Source organism: Zootoca vivipara, chromosome 2 (genome assembly GCF_963506605.1).
Source record: "Zootoca vivipara chromosome 2, rZooViv1.1, whole genome shotgun sequence".
NCBI lineage: Eukaryota > Metazoa > Chordata > Lepidosauria > Squamata > Lacertidae > Zootoca > Zootoca vivipara.
Window position 1 is genome coordinate 90,177,672 of NC_083277.1, and position 21,853 is coordinate 90,199,524.

Below are 21,853 nucleotides of genomic sequence, written 5' to 3' on the forward strand. Positions count from 1 at the left end.
TAGTCCAGCATCCTGTTCTCACAGTGGCCAACCAAATGCCTCTGGAAAGAACACAAGCACAACAACTCTCTTCACGCTTGTGCTCCCCAGCCATGGTATTAGGAGAAGCCTACTCTGTGGGTTAAACCACAGGGTGAGCTCCCGTTGCTCGGTCTCAGCTCCTGCCAACCTAGCAGTTCGAAAGCACGTCAAAGTGCAAGTAGATAAATAGGTATCGCTACAGCGGGAAGGTAAACAACGTTTCCATGCACTGTTCAGGTTTGCCAGAAGCGGCTTTGTCATGCTGGCCATATGACCTGGAAGCTGTACGCAGGCTCCCTCGGCCAATAATGCGAGATGAGCACCGCAACCCCAGAGTCGGTCATGACTGGACCTAATGGTCAGGGGTCCCTTTACCTTTACCTTTACAATGGAAGCAGAACTTGGCCATTCGGGTTAGTAACCATTCATAATTTTGTCCGCCAAAGCAAATCGGCAGAGTGTATCTCTTCCCCTGTTTGCCACGGCATTCCTTCTTCAGTAGGCGCATTGATGCACACGGGACATAATGTGCACATGCACATACAGGATATTCAAGACCTCTCAGCTGAACATGCTCTCCCCCACTGACTCTACATATTGGCTATCCACTTTTTTCCATGCTGGACAAGAAGAGACTTCAGCTGTGGTTATTTCAACTGTCTGGAGAGGTGTTTGCCTTCACAGCTGTTTCCTTCAATACAAGGAGGCAGAGTTCTACCGTGTTTCTCATATTATAAGACATGTCTTATATTTATTTTTTCCTCAAAAAAACACACTATGGCTTATTTTCAAGGGATGTCTTATTTTTTTCCTCCTCCTCCTGCCGCGGCCAGCATTGCTGCTGCGCCTATCACTATGTCTTATTTTCGGGGTATGGCTTATATTCCTTGAATGCTTAAAAATCCTGCTATGGCTTATTTTATGGGTATGTCTTAAAATAGGAGAAACAGGGTAGATGTGGAATATGGGTGAAAAGGAACAGGGCATGATGTAATTGTCTCTCTGGCCATGTTTGTGGAGTGTGCCTTTCTTCCAGACTTTGTTCTTTCCCTTTTCCTCTTGCAGCATCTTGCATCAGGCTTGGGTCAGAAAGCAAAGCCATAAATGGCAGCGTGTTACTGGCTTCAGCGCTGTAAGCCAAGAGTTATTTTCCAAGCTGTGGTTTTCCTCTTCAGAGCTCGGTGTTTACATTCCCTTCACACCCTTCTTCTCCCTCAGAGTAGAGATCACACAGATTCCTCCTCCAGCCTCTGTGGGCTTGGGATTGCTCTTTCACTTTTAATAAAAAAAACAAAAATCAAGCATCTGGCAGGCCTTACCTGCTTTTTCTTCTTGTTTTTCTTTTGCAAGGATCATCTGGCAACTTTACCTGTTAGATGGTGGCCTGTGTTTGGGGGACAAGGGAAATGAACTTGTAGGAAATAAACAAGGCAATATCATGGGCCTCCCTAGCCAGAGCTGCGCTTAAAAACAGTCTGATCTATGTTGTTGTTGTTGTTGTTGTTGTTTAGTCGTTTAGTCGTGTCCGACTCTTCGTGACCCCATGGACCATAGCACGCCAGGCACTCCTGTCTTCCACTGCCTCCCGCAGTTTGGTCAAACTCATGTTCGTAGCTTCGAGAACACTGTCCAACCATCTCGTCCTCTGTCGTCCCCTTCTCCTAGTGCCCTCAATCTTTCCCAACATCAGGGTCTTTTCCAGGGAGTCTTCTCACGAGGTGGCCAAAGTATTGGAGCCTCAGCTTCATGATCTGTCCTTCCAGTGAGCACTCAGGGCTGATTTCCTTCAGAATGGATAGGTTTGATCTTCTTGCAGTCCATGGGACTCTCAAGAGTCTCCTCCAGCACCATAATTCAAAAGCATCAACTCTTCGGCGATCAGCCTTCTTTATGGTCCAGCTCTCACTTCCATACATCACTACTGGGAAAACCATAGCTTTAACTATACGGACCTTAAGTCTGATCTATATAGTCCAAGTTACAGGTAGTAATAGATGGATTTAGCACAGAAACTAAAGGGGGGGCTTTGGCCCACCATGCCCCTCTCTGTCATGTTCCCATAACTGCCCAACTTTGAAAGTGACCAGAAGAGTCAGAGCCTGGCTTCTCTCGCCCCAAAATTCACCGCTCCTTATGACATTAATGTCCCCATCGCATGCACAGAGTGAATGCACAGAGGAAAGGAAGGGGGGGGGGACAAGGTTGCAATATTCATGAAGCAAAAATAATATAATCCTCCAATGAATGAATCTTTGTCAGTTACAGCAGCTGCCCAAACTGCCTATGTATGCAGCAGTTCCCCCAGATGCTCCCAGATCTGTGCCTCTGTTTGCCCTCAAGCAAGGAGCTTTCCACTGCCCTCTTTCCTAAAGGGAAACCTCCTTGCCGCCCCTGCTGATGTCACTCTCCAAGCCACAGTCAGTGAACACTGGGAGAACATAAGCCTCCCGGGGTACCATGGCCTTCATGACCCCATAAAAGCTGCGCTGATGCTCCTTTGCCTGCCGCTTGCCAACTGGGTCGAGGCTTTTCTCCCGATGGGCCTTTCTGTCCTCTTGTTTTGCCCATCATTCAAACAGCTGTTCCATCTTACAGAAAAGTGGCTTGAGTTGATAACTCTTAGGGACCCTCTGTGTGGCATAGCATCATTGCACTGTGGAGCTGGAAGGGACCCTGAGGATCATCTGGTCCAAACCCCCTGCGATGCAGGAATAGGCAGCTGTCCCATACGGGGATCGAACCTGCAACCTTGACGTTATAATAGAAGTGGTGCTCTCCCCGTGGAGGCCCCAAAGCTAGTGCTCAACAGCACACACCTTGATTGCAACAACAGCAAGCCATGGGCATGAGTGCCACAGTCTACACATAGGATCATAGAATGTAAGGTTGGAAGGAACCCAAAAGGACTTCTCGCCCAACCCGATACAATCCAGGCATCACAGAGGAAGGTGCAACATTCACATGAGATAATTCAGCACCAAACTGTGCTTCCTGTTTCTGAGACTGCTTCCCATATTTCTGGTTGTGTGCTGAAGTGCAAGAAGGTCTCCCAGACAGATGTGCCATTAGGAAATGTCTTAAATCTCCTGTCCCGCTGTTCCAACACAGCAGAAAGCAGAAGTGAGGGTTCTGTGGTGCTTTATAATTCAAAGGAGCGCCCTGTTCAGATGTTCTTGCTGTGCTCCACATGTTTAATGAATGACTGTAAGGCAGAAGGGGTGGTATTGCAGCAGCAGGCGCTCCCAACACCACACACACTTTCATTTAGCCCTATTCTGCAGTACTATGGGGTGATCTTTCCCTGACTTCGTGCTGACTTTTGCAGCAGGAGGAAGGAATCAATAGTTCATTGGCACTGCCACAGCCATTGTCTTGCATTGCGGCATCACACACCTCACACAATTGCAATGAAAACACCGGGAGTAGAGGAATACAGCATGTCCCCTCCCAGCACAAAATGATGCAATTTACTGTATTATTATTACTAGCTGCACCCAGCCACGCGTTGCTGTGGGCAGGATTATGGCCCTATTGCTACAGAATGGCGTCTGTTTCTTTGACCTCCACTGGAGGGCGCTATGTTTTTTAAGACAAATTCAGGTTTTTGTCTTAAAGGTATGGCATCTGTCCAATCTAAGTGCACGCAAACACTCGCGTATTCCCATGTGACGTTGTGGCCAAATTTGAATGTAATCGGTCAAGCAGTCGGAGAAGAGTGGACTTTAACAAACATGGACCTTCTACATTTATATATATATATATTATTTTATTTTGCAGTGGAAACACTACCTTGGGGAAAGTCATTTGAATTCTCTGCAGTAACCGAGCAACAACTGCAGTTTAGTGCATGTACCCCAAATGATGGTCTCCAGCAGAGATGATAATGAGCAAAAATTATAACATTCCTGAGGATCCAGTGCTTTCTTATATTAACCCCATTGCAAATATGACCATTTTGCTTTAGTTATGACTTGGGGAAATCATTCCCCGCCCCCTCCCACCATGGTTAAATAAACTCGCTGTGATATTCTGTGAACCTCCTGCTCACCTGTGCCTCCACCTTGCTGTGTTACTCTGTCAGGCAAACATGTAAAGCAAGTTCCACCAGGCCCTGAGAAGCTGCTGGATTCCTCCTGAGAAAGGCCATCTGCACTGCCCAGTTTAGGTTTGGTTGGGACATGCTTCGGAGAGAGGCACTCTTACCATTGGCAAAGGAATAGAGAGATGAGATAGAAATATGTTGTGAATACCCCCTGCCGCCGCCGCCCCAGCCATATTATATGACCTCATGAAAAGATGTTCAGGACAAACAGTCCTGTGCACAACTTTCGGACAACTGAAACGTACACCCTGATCTGCTAAAAACAATGGCCAAGGAACACCTGCTGATTAGAAGTCAGATCAGAAACCTGCAAATGCAAGAGGGTCAGAAAATGGTTTAACTTTATCATAATGCTGAACATAACAAAAAAAGAAGAGATTTCCTGGAATCACAGATTTGGAAGGGACCCTGAGGATCATCTAGTTCAACGCCTGCAATGCAGGAATATGCAGTTGTCCCATACGGGGATCAAACCTACCTTGCCATTATCAGCACCATGCTCTTGCCAACTGAGCCAGGCACCCCCAAACTGCGGCCCTCCAGATGTTTTGGCCTACAACTCCCCATGATCCCTAGCTAACAGGGCCAGTGGTTGGGGAAGATGGGAATTGTAGTCCAAAACATCTGGAGGGCCGAAGTTTGGGGGTGCATGAACTGAGCTATCCAGGCTAAAACATTAATGGTCCTTTACCTTTACCTTTTTAAGTTTATTTTTAAATTGGTATTTTATACTTAGCAGAAGAGTCCCATTGGACTCTTTCCCGTGTGTTAATCCCACACATAGGCCCAGGCAGACAGATGTCCATCTAGGTATCTAAAGTTCTCATTTGCTCTTCCAGAGTTCTACAATACTTACTTCTTTTACTATGTTGATATATTCCACCGTTCTTGCATCACTGGATTGAAGGCAGCATACATTGGTTTCTGAGAAGGTCTCCCGCCCTGGCTCTGACCAGACCCAGACTCAGTACTGTCAACTTTCCCTTTTTTTGCAGGAAATTCCCTTACTTTCATATCCAGGAGTTGACAGCACCATAGGATTCCTTATCTTTAAATCTGGAGGTTGACAGCTAAGCCCAGACTTACTTAGCTTCCATCAGTCTTAGCTCTGTCTATTGGTCTAAACCTCTCCCTCATGTACACCCACCCACCAGGAGAGATGGGTAATAGAGAAAACAAGACAGTAGTGCAGATTTAAACGATCTTACAGGCTGAGTTCAAGGACCCAAACACTGATCACGACCACAGCATATGTTTAAAACACAATTGTACCACTTTAAGTCATGGGGAATCCTGGGAATTGTAGTCTGCTAAGGGTCCTAGGAATTGTAGGTCTGTGCAGTCGACGCCCTCAAACTACAGTTCCAATAATTCTTTGAGGGAAGTCATGATTGTTAAAAGTGGTATAATAGTGCTTTAGATGTGTGGATGGGAGAATAGTGGATGACATATTGCAGGGGTCAGCAAACTTTTTCAGCAGGGCTGGTCCACTGTCCCTCAGACCTTGTGGGGGGCCGGACTATTTTTTTGGGGGGGGGAATGAACGAATCCCTATGCCCCACAAATAATCCAGAGATGCATTTTAAATAAAAGCACACATTCCACTCATGTAAAAACACACTGATTCCCGGACCGTCCGCGGGCCAGATTTAGAAGGTGATTGGGCCAGATCCGGCCTCCAGGTCTTACTTTGCCTACCCATGGCATAGTGCTCTATTGCATCCAGAAGATCATATAACAATCCCCCATTCAAGGAGACAGAATTTCTCTGGTCTGGTCTGCCCCCATCTATGCAAGACAACCAGACCAAGCCACCTTTCTGGCATTCTCTCTATGCATAAGAAAACCCCAGCTTGCTGGGTCATGCTTCCTCTCCCCACCCCAAATAAGGGCTGTTGAGAAATAAATGAATGAAGTGGTGAAAGGAGTTTCCATTTTTGGAAGCATGGACTAAAATAGATGTGTGTGTAGGAGATGCTGGCTGTGTGTGTCCGTGTCCGGCTCCGGCTCCGGCTGGTTGGTGAGTCAGAGACTAGAGAATGCGAGATGCACCCAAAAAGGCTGGTGAATAGCACACATTCCTCAGTGGTGACACTTTCCATCCAGATCTGACCTCTGGGTAACAACAGCAAATTTCTGGTTTCTATAAAGCTGCTTTCTGAATTCCCAAGACCCTTCCTGCCGGGAGAGCACTCCTGTTTTATCTCTCCTCTCTCCAAGCTCTTGACCCTGAGATGTCTGCAATAGCTCCCTTTGTCTCTTCTCCAACTTGACTCCATCTTCGTAATCAAGGCTGGCAGCCTCCCGTGGCTCTTCCTCTACACACACACACACACACACACACACACACACACACACACACACCATCATTTACAAATAGAGCAAATGGTAGCCACTGTAAAGGCTCTGTCCTCTTGAATCAAGCATGGGAGATTAGATGAGGTGGGGAGGAGACAGCCGACAGGCCCACACACCATCTGGAATCTGACTGGCTATTCCGCTCCTCTCCAGGGATGCAGAGGTACGGAGAGGGAATATGTGCTGCTGCTGCTGGCTGCCCTGTTATGCATTCCAGCACCTATGTGTTAATGGAAAAGTAAGTGTGGGCGTGTGGGCATGTGTGTCTGTTGAAGGGAGACTAGCAGGTTGAGCCACCAGCTTCTCCAATGGCAATAACTTGAAATCCAAACCCAAACAGAGAATCAGTTCAATAACAATTGTCACAGCATTTATTTCCTGAAGAATCCCGAGGATTACATAACTACTACATAACAAAAGTAGTTATAAACAATAAGTAAAGCACTGAAAAACACACAACCAAACTGAACCCTTTCCACATACATCGCAACAAGATCTAAAATAAAGTTACAAAAAAACCAACAGCGATAACTGAGCCGCCCCTCCCAACAACACCCCAGCCCAAGAGTCTGTTCAGCAGCATCAGCTTTTGTAGTTGGAGTCAGTCAGGGCCCCACACTCCCAGGCCAGTGGAAAAAGCCTGTAAGGCAGGGAGCAGGTCTTCCAGGACTCACAGCCAAGGTGATCTCTGGCCTCCTCAGCTGCCTCAGCTTTTGTAGTTGGAGCACCATCAGGCATCCCCCTCCCCTTGGTGTTTTCCAAGCCCCCTGCCTCTGAACATATGCAGGCACTCTGCAGATGCTCAGAGGTACTGTGCTCTCTCTCTGTGTGTGTGTGTGTGTATGTATATATATATATATATATATATATATATATATATATATATACATATATATACATATATATATATATATATATATATACATATATATATATGTATAGGCATGACCAAAGATGGAATGAGGTGGATCAAAATGAACATGCTTAAACTAGAAGGGGTGAGTCTTTAATTCCAAGACCAAAGTTTCCTCCAAACGTTGTTTTTTCCCCTTTTATAATAGAGGTACAGTAGTTCCTTTTGTCACACACATAAGCTGCTACCAGGAAAGAATCAGGCTCTCACCTTAAGGTTACCAGATTTTTTCCAATGAATCCGGGGACACTTTTCAGCTTCAATGGATTTTGTATGAGGACGTCTGGTAACCTTATCTCACCTTCTCCTGGAATATGTATGCGTGTGCTATTAACACAGGACAGGAAGTGGATGAATAACATTTTAAAACAGAATGTACATGCTAGCCAAATCAAGTTTTGAAGAGGGCAATTTTAGGGGGGGGAGCACTAAATGAATTCCCTGTGCCAAAAAAGGTGTCATTTATTTTTTAATTTATTTTTATCTTTTAACAATCTTGTGCCAACCATTTTTACATGTGCTGTGAGTATAAGCTGCATGAAATTCTATCATGCATTTATAAGCCTTTAAATTCCATCCTCCTGTGCCTGTTCCTCCGAAGAGCAATGGGGAAGAAAGTGTAAATGAATTTAAGATTTATTTAATGAAAGATGCCTTTCAGTGAGATCCAACTAAAATTCTGTCTTTGAGCTATTATGCCTATCATTCCCTTGTGATTCTGCAGTGTGCTCCTCTGTTTGTTTTGTAAGGAGGTCTTGCCGCCAGCATCTTATACAACAGATTTATGTTTAATTCATCTGTTCCAGGAAGAAGATCAGGAATCAGAAAATGAGAAACTAGTGGTGAGGGAACCCGAGACTGAAGATGGTAAGTTTGGAGATGCATGATGGCTGGAGGGAGAAACGTTGGCGATAAAAGACTGTGCGAGTGATGCAAAGAGCATCATTTAGTCTGGAGACCATCATTTTTTAATGTTCTTAATGTAAGACTGGAAGAAAGCCATTTTTTAAATTTATTTTGTTTGAAATTCTTAACCATTAGAGCCTGTGACAGAGCAAAAAGGGCAATTTTAAAATGGAATGCACATTCCAGCTAGTGCAAGGTTTTTGTATGTGGATTGAAGGTATAGGGATCACTTGTGAAAATCAGAGCCAAACTGAAAATGTGAACTTTAGAGTAAGATGCCTTCTATTTCCAGTAGACTGCAGTTCTAGGGAAAACTAGACAAATGCCACATTGCATTGCCACATGGTTGGTTTTCCTGCTGATTTTCCTGACTCTCTTTTGCAATCCAATTTCTAAATGTTAGTCTATTCAGTTCCAATCATAACGTAAACAAAGTACATTTTAAATGTGTATACATTTAAACGGCGTTTCTGTGTGCTGCTCTGGTTCGCCAGAAGCAGCTTTGTCATGCTGGCCACATGACCTGGAAGCTATACGCCGGCTCCCTCGGCCAATAATGCGAGATGAGCGCGCAACCCCAGAGTCCGTCACGACTGGACCTAATGGTCAGGGGTCCCTTTACCTTTACCTTTTTACACCTACATGTAGATTAGCACTAGATCATGAGAGAGAGGCAGCTCCCAACTTCCCATTGTTTCTTACTTTAGGAATTCTCCTGTCTGTTGATTCCAACTTCTGTAGACCCACCTACCCACCCCGCAGCCTTACCTGAACTGCTTCCTTATTTTTGGCCCTCTAAGCAACCTTGGGGGGAATGGGCACATTTCTGAAAATATGAGGCTTGCCTTCCACCTCTATCTGGCTTTGTTGCACAAGAAGATTGTGCAGTGCATTGTGGGAATATCGCTCCATCATATTTAAATGTGAACAGAAAGCTCCGTAGTAGCGCACCTCAGCCACAGTACCCTTAGAATTTAAAAGCAAACAATATCTGCATCCTTACTAAATCAGGGATGACATACACACCTGGGTGGGATTTGATGGCTTATTATTGGATGTGAACTCACCCCTTGCGATACAATGGAAGAGGCTGACAAAGAACTCTGGCGCTGACAATCGGAACCCAGCAAGTACAGTACTACACTTTCGTCCTCTCCCCTTCTGACCCAGCAAACATGAAAATCCAGGTGGCTTTCACTTTCCATTTCCAGTTCTCTCCTATATTAGCAGAGGTGGGGGGAAGGGGGAGCCAGAGAGGGAGGACTAAAGCAGCCTGGCAAGAACCCTGCTTCTTGAAGGATGTGAATTGGAGAGTCTGAGCCCAGTTATAAGGCGGTCTGATGAAGGGCTAAGGCAAGGCTGTCACATCCTATCAATAAGGCCTCCGGTGAAGAAGTCCTGGGCGCATTGCATTCACTCTCCCATCCCTTCTGGGGGAGGGCAGTGGATTAGCTGCCTGCCCCCCCAAGCAGCTGCTTCCTCCTCCTGATTATCAGGCTGTTAATTCTTTTCAGGAAGAGATGCAAAGCAGGGGGGAGAACAAAAGACAAGCGGGGGGGGGGGATTTGTCAATGAAACCTTGTAAGAAGAAGATTGTCAAATTAGCACAGTGTGTCCACCAGTTGTATCAGCTGGCATCCTTCACTGTTCATGAAAATGCTAGGCAATTTATATTAATTGCAGGCGTTTTTAGATGCAGACCTCCAGCAAATGGTGTGTTTCCCCCCCTCCACACCAACCGCCAGAGCAGACCTCAGCATGGAACAAATTGCACACCTGAAATGATAATACATTTAAAAATAAAGCAGTACACTAGCATGGCAGTGTAGCTCACCAACACACGACCTTCGCCATTCAGCACAGATCTGCTTTCTATTTCTGCCTCCACCTGCCCTTGCTTTACAACAACTTTGGAAGCCGGGCCTAGAGCTCCTTGCCAGGCCTAGAGGGCATCTCTGAAGAGGTTCATACGGAGCCCTGTTTAAGTGGTCCATCAGTTGATTTGCAAATGATTAATTGACTAATTGGAGAACACAGCGTAAAGCAAGGCAGACAGAAACGTGTGCCTTGAGGCCTTTCCAGCTAAATTTGGAAGGAAAAAAAAACCCTTTGGATTTTATGCCATGATCCAGCACCAGTGGCTCAAATTCCAGTGTCCAGTTAGGGTTGCCAACTTTTCAACTGGCCCTTGTAGCTGTGCTTTCAGCAGTGCTGCAATCTGCGTCAATTGGCAGGTGGTTCCTGCAGTTCAAGCAATAGGAACACGCCAGATTTACTGGGGGTTGCTTTTGCAGTTGGCAAGCCTGATAATCTTTCTGAAATGTAACTTGGCTTACTTTTAAAAGTGCTGTATTACTTTTGGGGGTTGGAGGATCATTTGAAGAAGTTTACAGAAAGTTGCCACGGTGCTGTTTGCAGCTTGTCTGGTGGTTACAGCAAGTGGGACACATCCGTGTGTCCCACTTTCTTGCTGTCCCTCAAGGCCCCATGTCACAGCAACAATCCTATTGGCTCAGGAGGATTACACTTATCACCCTTATAAACAATCTTTAATCCTCACAAATCATGTCCGCAAGGCAGGGGGAGTGATTATCATCCCTGTTTTATAGTGCCATTTGCTGAAGCTCACACAGCAAGGCATGGTGTTTTGTTTTGTTTTTTGTTTTTTGAGAAATAAGAAGTGGAGCTGCCACATTTCTTTATAGGCACTGCTCCTGTGCCTTTGACAGCAGTCTGGCACACAGACGCTAAGCAGGTGAATCCTTTCCCTTCATTGTATCTCTGTACCAGGAAAGGTTTGGCTGGTTAAAGGCACAGGACGAAGACCAGTTTAAAAGGGGGGGGGGGAGAGAGAGAGAGACATAAGAAACTGCCTTAAACTGGATGAAACCAGTTATCTAGACCAATATTGTATATTCTGACTGGCAGCAGTTTTTGAGGTCTTTTGAGAGCACTATCTGATCCTTTAAAAGAAACAAAATTGGAACTAGAGATTTTCTACAAAGCGTGTCCTTTGCTGTGTAGAGCTATGATCCTTTCACACACAAAAGTATCGCCTACTACTGGATTGTATCTTCCCACCCTTTATATCTTCCTGTATGCATAAAAATGTAATGTGTAGTCCTGAATAATAGTTGTGTCAGGTGTAGCTTGTCCTCACCTTGTAGCACCTACGAAACAAAGCCCGGGAGGAGGTTGGCACTAGGTTTCCAGATGGACTGTAAAGTTGCATGCCAAAGCATTTAACAGTCCCAGCGGCTGAATTTCTGCCTGCTCCATAGCTTTTAAAGGCACATGAGTCCTGCCAAAAGGTGGCAGCTCTAGATAAACAAATCACAGAGCCAATGCAGACTGGACCTCACCTGGCGTCCTTTTTGCTGTGTGTTCATGGTGGCATTGGGATGGTTATACGCAGTAGTGTTTGTGCCTGCAAAAATATTGTGGTGCTTTGTTTCCAATTGGTGTGTGCCCCTTAGCTTCCTGCCAACATCCTGTAACTCTTTGTACCACAAACGTTCCAGCTTCATTTGTTCTTTGCCCTCGCTTTCATCGCAACATTATATGCTCCTCCAGAAAGCAGTCATGCAATAACATTGGGGGATTATCACAGAACGGCCAAGAAAGCAGAAGGGCGGGTGGGTGGGTGGTTCAGTCCACCACCACTTTCATTGCACCAGTGGCATGTTGCAAAACACCACCAGTCTGGCTCTGTGATGGTGAGGTTTCTAAGAGCAATACTAGAGACTAGTAGCCAACCAGGGCTCTGACACAAGGCTACAGAGCTATTTTTTTTCACCTAGTAAGGCTCAGAGTGGTGATTTTTAGGGTGATCAGATGCAAAGGAGGACAGGGACATTTAACCATTTGTAAAATGGCATTCCCCCCCCAAAAAAAGCAGGTGCTGTCTGCCTTGCGAAGGTAAGAATAGCTGCACCTCCTGAAATTTCCACCCTTGCACTACTACAAAAGCTACAGGAGCCCAGTCTTCCTTCCCTTCTGGTTTGTCCCACTCCCTGATACTACATATGTATGCAGACACACCTGAATAGGCATCACTGAGTGAAAATAAGATCTCCAGCTCTGCATCCAGCATTGATTAAGGGACTTCCAAATTAAAGAAGGAAGCTAGAAGGAAAACTATTACTGTCCTAAGAAGGAGGCGACGTGATCCCTGGGTTTGTTGGAATTTATTCATTTCACGAACCTGAGATACCATTTACTGGAATAGCTTAAAAGATCCATGTAAAATGCCAATAGCAGTTAGTGGGGGCAGACAGGATTCCAAGGCTTGGGAAACTTGAGGTCATACAAGATCTTTGCCATATGGGACTCTGGTGCTGCGGCTGCCTCGGTTCATACCCTCGTCCCCTCCCAACCATGAAGAAAGGTATTATATAATTCAGGCGTATTAATAGAATTGGGAAGGCCAAGAAGGTGGAGGCCCCTGGCAACCATGTGGGACTTGAATTGTTAGCCAGCAAATTTTGTACTTCGCTAATGCATTTTATGCCCCTGCCTGCAGCATCCAGTCTTCTGAGTGTTTCTCTGACATAAATGGATGCCTCTCTCCCCAGTTCCCATCTTTGTGGAAGAGTGCCCATTTTTATAGTTCAACTATTTTCTCTTTCCACTTCCCTTTTTCTTTTGCAATCTGACTCTGGGTTCACTTCTTCATCTACTTCTTTTCGGCAACGTGAACTCAAGTCTGCTTCCAGACAGAATCAGCGGGAGATTTCTGCCCCATTTCAGAACTGCAGCCTTGTGCTTCATCAGATTTGGGCGGCAAGGCTGCCCACTTCAGTGTTGCTATTCAAATATGTAGTGCTGCTGCAGTATCAATATTATTTTATCACATTTGATTCCTGAACTTTGTCACCTGTAACCAGCTTTTAAAACTAACTGGGAGAGAGCTTAGAAGCATTTAAATTTATATCTTGCCGTTATTTCATGATGTGCCTCAAAATGGCATGCCATGTTTGCACACCATGTTAAACCATAGTTAACATAAGCTATGATTTAACATGCATGAGCACGTTGCTCATTACCTGCTCCCGACTGCTCAAAAGCCCAGGTTTGCACATCACACCACAAGCCAGACTTGGGCTTTTTTTCAGTCTGCCTGCCCCCCCCCCCCCCGGTCAGAAGTGGAGGAGGAGCAGAGAACTTGTGAGTTTTAAACCTCAGTTTATTTTAAACTAGGGCTTAACACTGTGCGCATATCAGACCATAGTGTTTCTTCTAAGGCAGTTTCCCATTCCAAGCACAGAGCTGCTTAACTTCAGCAAGGTTGTTGCCATCATGGACTTTCAGGCTCAGAAGACACCCTGTGATATGGAAGATATACAGGTCTTGGTCAGGAAGTCCTTTAACTTCTGAGGCCTGGAAACCGGATGCAAATTTGACAAAATAAGACAGGTCTCAATAGCATTGCTTACTCTTCTTTACCTTCTGATACCCAATGCTGTTGGAGACACCGTTCATTTCTTTTTCTTCTTTGGTTAACCTAACACAAATCTCTGCTATGCTCACTTTTCCTTTCTTGTCTCAACCATTAACATCCAAAACCAGTTAAGCTAATATGTAATTCTCAATATCACTTCATTTCAAAATACCATGGCCATGCCATAGCTGCCAAGTTATCCCTTTTTTAAAGGGATTTTCCCTTATGCTGAATAGGCTTCCTCGCGAGTAAAGGGGAAACTTGGCAGCTATGGGCCATGCAGATTTAGGAGCCGATATACTTTAAGTTTTTTGTAGACTGCATATAGCAGGAGATGAATGACTTGGCAAATCTGCCACTGACTTTGCATGCTGAATGTTAGAAACCAAAGCTTCATGTTTCACATCGTCGTATCCATTTGGGTGTAGCCAGAAATGAAGCTTTCAACAAGCTGAGACTGCCCCCACCCCAAGCATCCCTCTTCATCCTCCTAAAAGGTGTGACATTGCCACACAAGAATCTCCAGTAGGCTATAGGATTCACAGGTTAAAAACTTGGAAATAAGTCCTATCAAACTAATTGGGCTGACTTTCTGAGAAAATGACTTGCATAGGATCAGATTGCGAGGAGCATAGGATGGAAAAGCATTTACAGTTCTCTATTTTAAAAAAATAATTTAAAAATGACTTCATGGAAGAAGATGACCTTTTGAGGCAGAGTCCCATGACATCTGGCAGGCTCATGATGCGGTGGGTGAGGGCAAAGGAGTGAGTTTAGCTAAATGCCTTTTAAAATTGTATTTCCAGCTGCTTTGTTTAAAGTAGGCCATTCCACTCCCCTCACATATTTTGCAACAAGTCTCATGCCCAGAACTTGAAAGGTGTTTCCTGTAGTTTGCTGGAGGCAGGGAAGATATAAATATCGGTAGGCCTTTTCATTTCAGCCCAATTCCTATGAACACTTGGAAAGCTTGCTTTGCCATATTTAGAATTCTTGACAGCATCTATGGATAAATTAAACTTAGGTTATGTAGGGGTTGGGGGTGCTTCCAGACTGTTGTTATTTTTGAGGGAGACCCAACCACAAATTCAGGTTGCTCAATTGTATTTGATTGGGAGGTCTCATGCAACAAACCCGCTTCCCTAAAAGTTTGGACTTTTTGCAATAAGGAAAGTGAGGGATAACACGTGCTTCGAGGCAACGTCATCTAACCTCCCTGCAGACAAATCAGAATGAATGCACATTAAATAGTGAATATTGTCTAATGAGAATAAATGCTCAATAAATCAGGATGAACGCTCAATAAACAGGTCATGTGGAAGGCTCTCCAGCGAGAGAAGAAGAAGCAAAAACTAGAGAAATAAGAGTTAAGTTGCAAGCTTGGATAGATGACCCACGACTTTGTTCAGTAAACTTTCATTTGTGCTTGAAGGAACAGCAGCAGCTTTAGTGCAGCTTGATCACTCTGAAAGTGTTTTATTTTAAATTTTTGTTTTGAAAAATGGCATGGTATGTTGATGGTCACTCATCATCAGGGCCGGCTCTAGGGGAAGGCTGGGTGGCGCGGGGCGCCAGGGCGCTGGGCTGCCAGGGGGGTGCCGTGCGGCGTGTGGAGCCCGCCCACCAGCCGTGGCAAGAAACGGGGGGCGGGGGCGCCAGAGTGATCTCCGTACCACGCCGCCAGGGTGCCCGACATTCTTAAGACGGCCCTGCTCATCATCTACCATCTGAATGCCAGAGCATCAGGACTTGGCCCCCCCACAGCCCTATCCTCTTCCACTTGTGTCTGGGCAGCTAGGTCTAGCTGCATCCTACCCAGCTTCATCCTATCCTCCCAACAGCATTAGAGCAGGGGTGGAGGGATCTGCGGCTGCAGCTGGCGGAAGTCCAACGTCATCGGGAGAAGCGCAAGTTCCCCATCCCTGCACTACAGACAGGGGCCTTCCATGCATGCGGTTGAGGGGAAGCCATTTGCCTCGGGTGACAGATCCCTCCCCCTCTCTGCCCCCGCACCTGCCATTGTGCCACTGTCAGTCCCGCTAGGGCTTTAGCTATGCCACCAACCCAACGCCATTGCCTGTGCCTCTGCGCCCACTGGCCCTGTATTGCGGTGGCGGCACAAGCGCAGCTGCAGATGAGGGTACAGTTGCAGTAATGCAGTTGGCAGCAGCATGGGGGCCATGGCAGAGGCAGGTAGGGGACAAGGATCTGTGGGTGGGGGGGCACCATGGTGCAGGTGGGGACAGCGTTGGGGGGTTTTGCCTGCAGCTGCAACATGTCTCGGGCCGGCCCTGACTATGGAAAGAAGTGGAAGAAAGCAGTCCTTGGTAGATTCATCAGCTATTATAGCGTGCCTGTTCCCTTTTTTATTCAGTCCCGTTCTCCCAAATCCAGTTTTATATTGTTGCTGTTTTGTCCCTCCATCCCCAACAGATTGTCAGCATTTTGTGGTTAATGAGCACACATGGTGCTATTTCTTTTTTTAAAAAATTGGCCTGTATCCCGTGCACTTTTCCACTGCTGGTTTGTGGATATGTGTACACACAACAACATCGGCCTCAAATCAACAGCTCTCCTGTGGTTTCTTGAGAAATACTAAGTTTTGATGCTTTTCCTCTCAAACCAGCTTTGATCCTATTTGAAAACATAACCGTATGAACACATCCACACACGCTCTCTGTCCACTGTTGTGAACTCAAACGGTGTGCAACTTGGAAACACACACACACAAACACCAATATGGATGTATGCAATGACATGCAAATATGATTTGAAATGCAACGAGGTGGGGACGACCTGGCTGCTTTTAAAGCTGACCCTTTTGTATTTCTTGCAATCCTTCCTCCGAACATATACTCTCTCTTGTCCAAGCACATTCTAATTCATATGTCAAATGATTACATAAGCACTGGCCCTCTCACCTGAACATCGGCAACAGAGGGAATGATTGCAAAGCGACCTCCGGTTTCTGTTACTCCTTCCACAAGAGGCAACTGAAAATATCATGGCCTCCCTGGACATTCCACTGGGAACGAAAACAAACAAAACTCTGTACTTCAGAGCTTTCTGAATATGCCAGTGGCCAGGCTAACCCTAAGTACAGAAACAACAAATCCTTTCTCCGTTCCTTATTCAGTTCCTTTCATAAATCGTGGCGTTACTGCTGATTTCTCTCAATGGATGGTCTCGGTAGCATTTACCCAGGAACTTCAAGATCAGTGACCCATTAAACTGCCTTTTCAAGCTCTCTGGTAGTGTGTGATAATTAAATGAGCTGATGTTCTGCACACTTCCAGTCGATCAGACTTGTGTGCCTGCCATTGTCAGGGGACACTGTTGGTTTTTCCATGAGGGGAAATGAGATTTCATGAAACTTCATATTCCTCGAGGCTGCTGAGCCAAGGCTTTGCCGTTCAGGGTGGTTGCTGTTGCTGAAAGTGTGTGGCATGTGGGAAGGGAGTGAATTTGCATAGTGCTACTTTCCAGTAGTTTTACTCCAATGCTGCAAGCAAATTTCATAGTTTACCTTTTGTGGACTGCTCTTTCTTCTCAGTCCCAGAAAATATAAAAGATGTGCTATGGAGCTGGTTGGCAGTTTTCCCTCCTTGTGTCCCAGTATATACTTTTTAGTTCAGGCACAGGCAAACTCGGCCCTCCAGATGTTTTTGAGACTACAATTCCCATCAACCCTGACCACTGGTCCTGTTAGCTAGGAATGATGGGAGTTGTAGTCCCAAAACATCTGGGGGGCCGAGTTTGCTAATGCCTGCTTTACTTATCCACAGATTGCTCCAGAAACTATAGTTTCTGAGGATGACTGATCCAAAATAGAGGAGGGAGACAAAAGCATGGGTATGATAGAAGGGTCCAGCAATTTTTACTTCTGCATATATAGGTTTGGCAGATGGATCCCCCCCCCTACCTTGAGGTAAGTAGTTTTCTCAGGTGGTTTGAACTGGGAGATAGAGCAATATGGAGGGTATTAAATATAGGGGTTGAATCAGCGGCGTAGCTAGCCGCCTGGCTGCCCAGGGCGGCAAACCCAAAGGCACCCCGGAAGGCAGTCTTGGTTGCATTGGGGCTTCTCCTCCATGGATGAGGCCGTCGGAGGTGGTCAGCCCCGTCCAGCCTGCTGTCCCCCGCCCAGCCTGCTGCCCGGGGCAGTGCGCCCCCCGCCCCCTATTACTACGCCACTGGGTTGAGTCAGAGAAGTGGTAGCTAAAGGGATGCCCTTGATATGTTGGACTCCAGCTTCCATCAGCCCCAACCAACATGCCCAATGGCCAGGGATGATGGGAGCTGCGATCCAGCAACATCTGGAGGCCGCCTTGCATTGGCTATATCTGAGGCAGAGCTTTGAGCACTACCACTTTTGGGAGGCGGGGTGAGCAACCACCTCTAGGGCTCTTAACTGGTGCCGCAATTGGCTAATGAATTGATTAACTGGTTGAAGCAGAAATTTAATTCCTGCCCTTTTACCCGACACCATCAGAATTCCATACGGTTGGCTCAGCACGGGGCCTTTCCCTTTGGCAGTTGGGCTCACCTGAAGCCACTGGGGGTGGGGGGTGCAAGGCAGCCTAGGTGGCTCTGAGGGAAACCCTGGAGCGCTCCCTCCCCATCTGTTTCCGACCCCTCGCCAAAGACAAGCACCGCTAGGAGCAGTAATACAAACAGCGTGACAATTCCTCGTGAAGATGTATTGCTGGAGATGCAGAATGCACTGTTTGGCTCTTTCCAAATGAGATGCAAATTGCCGACAGCATGTCATTATGCTGATGGCGTGACATTAGCATATACAAATGAAGCCCTTCAGCTCCTGATGAGTTGCCTCTCTCAATGGCGAGAAAGTCTGCTTTACAACAATACCCTCCTCCCTGCAGTTAGAAATAAAGCTCTAAGAATAGACGGTGTCCCACTGCTCCCCGCACACGGAGTACAACCTGTGCCCCACTGGAGAGTCCAGCGATGAGACAGCATTGCTCCATCGTCCGCCTGGTGCAGAGTTTATTTAAATGCAACCTTTTATGTATGCACGCTTAAGAGAAGAGAAGCTGACAGGCACAGGTGCCTCCCCCTTGCCCTGGGGCCTTTAATTGACTTCCAGGCCTATCATTTACTGGGGCTCTTGTAGGAAGATAACCCGGAACTGCGGTTTAAAACATAAACAAAGAGCTCTAGCAAAAACCTGCTTTGAATAGATAAACCCCGGGTCTTTGCCTACTAGTTAGAGCTTTAATTATGTCTACAGGATTCCAGAGAAATAAAGCATCATTCAATGCTGTAAAGAAAGGCAGCAAACCCAATTTACAACTTAGGAATCCTCTTGTGTTTTAAAGATTTTGTTGGGAGGTGCCCAGAATGGCTGGGGCAACCCAGTCAGATGGGTGGTTGGTAAATTAAATTAAAATAAAATATATTTTTATACCCCGCCCATCTGGCTGGGTTTCCCCAGCCCCTCTGGGCGGCTTATAACAGAATACAGTGGTACCTCTACTTACGAATAACTCTACTTACGAATGTTTCTACTTACGAACGGAGCTCCGCCTGCCATCTTGGATGCGGTTTAGATAGGATTTTTTCTACTTACGAATTTTTAGATAGGGTTGCTTCGACTTACGAATTTTTTCTCCCAATGCATTCCTATGGGATTTGACTTACAATTTTTTTCGACTTACAAATGTGCGTTCGGAACGCATTAAATTCGTAAGTAGAGGTACCACTGTATTAAAATACAATCATCTATCATCCTCACCATCACATGGTAACAAAGAAAACTGCTGCCCCATAAAATATTGGACTGTGCACACACGTTTGAGTCATATATGTAACATGCTTAATGGGTACACAATTCAACACAGAATTCGACATGCTAGAGCCTATTGTGTGAGGAGAGGTTAGGGAATGTTGATAAAAGTGAGAATAAAGTGATTGCCTCAGGACAATTTATCCGCCATTCTCTGAACTATGCATAGGAAACATGTCTTGCACCTACAGTATAAGAGATGGCCAAATATGACCAGCTCACACCTTTAATATTTTTTTTAAAAAAAATGTTTCTTCTGATTTTGAAATTTCAGAATTGAAAAATCTGGAGTGGAATTCAAGATGCAACTAGATTTCTATGTGATGAGCATTTTTGGCCCAGCTCATTTTTCTTTCTGTGTGATTATAGATTGCATGCAAAACTAAAGCATTAAACAGCTCACAAGGGAAACTGATAAATCTCTGTCTGGAAGGAAGGCAGAATCAGAATAACGTAGGGTAATCAAAATAGCATTTGCTTCTTCCTAATATGGAAGCGAACCCTTAATTCAAGGAGAAAGGAATATTCTTCAGAGAACAATAGCCTGATCTTTTGCATTTTGCTTGGACATAAGCCTCACTGTTATGTAGTCTTTCCTCCTATGACAACATAAAATTGTGGACCGAGCTCTTTCTCTGTTCTGACTTTCTCTCTCTCTTTCTTCTGTAGCAGATGAACAGTTCTCCTTTAAATACAGTCCTGGAAAACTGAGAGGAAACCAGTATAAAACCATGATGACCAAAGAAGAATTTGAAGAGGAACAAAGGTAAGCTGAGCACCCTTTTAAATTAAGCAGATCAGGCGGGGATTGTAACCCATCTTCTTCTGGTTACAAGTTGTAACTCAGAATTATATGGCTGCTGCATTTTATCCATTCTCAAAAGACTAAGACAGGGGATTAAAGACTGGCTAACGGCTATGTGGTATTCCCATTCTGAGATACGCTGTCCACTTCCTTGGAAACAGCTCTGCTGGCAAGGAATGGCTCTAGCCTCCTATTTCAAGGCGGGATCTCGAAGTTATCCAAGCAATGACTAGCCAGCATTTCTCAGAGGAACAAGATATACTGTGGGCATCCTGTTGTGGTTGCCCTCAGGCTCAGATAACAAGTTCAGTTTAAATCACTTTCCAAACAGGTTTTCTTTTCTTTTTAGTTCTTTTAGTTTAGCCACCCAGTACGGTAGGGATCATGTAAAATTTATAGACGCCATTTCTGCCCTTCCATTCCTTACACATGCTGTGGACTTCTGCGTAGTAAGACCTCTTGTCAACCAGGGAGCAGATGGCCAGTGGGATTGGCTATACATATTTCCACTAATGCCCCTGGGAATGGTGCTTCACCAGCCTTCCACAACCTGGTGCCCTCCAGATGTTGGGACAACTCCCACTAGCAGCTGCATCAGTGGGGGGTTGATAGAAGTTGTAGCCCAAAGCAGCTGGAGGGCACCAAGGCTGTACTTCATCAAAATATAGCATCGTTCCCATTCAGGAAGGCGGAGCTGCCGCTGCTCATTACAGGTCCGCCACCACTTGATACAGTACCTTCTGCCATCTCATATCTACCATGGCAAGTTACCACCACCCCCACAAAAAATGCAAGTTCCCCCCAGTACTGAAGATCATAAAATCAAGTGCTGAAAAGGCTCTTGGCTAAATACTAGCACTGGAAGATGTCCAGCATGAGCCTAAGCAGGTTTACTCAGAAGTATGCTCCACTGACTATAGTGGAGCTTACTCTCTTGTATGTGCATTTAGGATTGCAGCTATACAGGAACAGCTGCCTACGTCCATTTGGGAGATGGCATCACCAGCATCGTTATTATGGTTTACATGCCAAAGCAGGTGTTGGAGAAGAACCATTGGCCCTCCAAATGCTGCTGAACTACATCTCCCATCATCCTTGGCCGTTGGTCATGCTTGGTGGGGCTGATGGGAGCTGTGGTTCAACAACATTGGGGGTGGAGGGGGGCAAGGGTTCTTGTAACACTGCCTTTCTTGTTAAAATAAAAAGGCAGTTTTAACCTAAATAAAATAAGTAAGAAAATAATGGAATATAGCCAAAAAAGAAAGAAAGAAAGCTTTCCTTCTTGTGCTAATGGCTTAGCGATTCCCTCTCGTGTTGTTGCTTTATGACGTGGTCAGCAAAGTTTGCTTTGCTTTTTCCTTCCTTTTTGTGTCTGTTTAGTCAGAGCTGTGTAGAAACAAGCTTACTAATGGACACCTGAAGTCTGACTAGGAATGGGTCACATGCTCGCAAGCCTAAATATTTAATTGGCAATTCCGTAAATCCTGGACTTGTCTTTATAT

At 45.6% G+C, this 21,853-nt stretch overlaps 1 protein-coding gene across 3 annotated transcripts in view; it reads left to right on the top strand.

The window, feature by feature from the left end:
* Positions 1–21,853, top strand: part of MXRA7 (matrix remodeling associated 7) — a 65,350-nt gene that overhangs the window by 22,162 nt on the left and 21,335 nt on the right. For all 3 annotated transcript variants that reach the window (XM_060271826.1, XM_035104560.2, XM_035104561.2), the window contains exons 2-3: positions 8,201–8,261; positions 20,216–20,312. In XM_060271826.1, the coding sequence (XP_060127809.1) occupies positions 8,201–8,261; positions 20,216–20,312 (158 nt within the window). The remainder of the gene's footprint in view (positions 1–8,200; positions 8,262–20,215; positions 20,313–21,853) is intronic.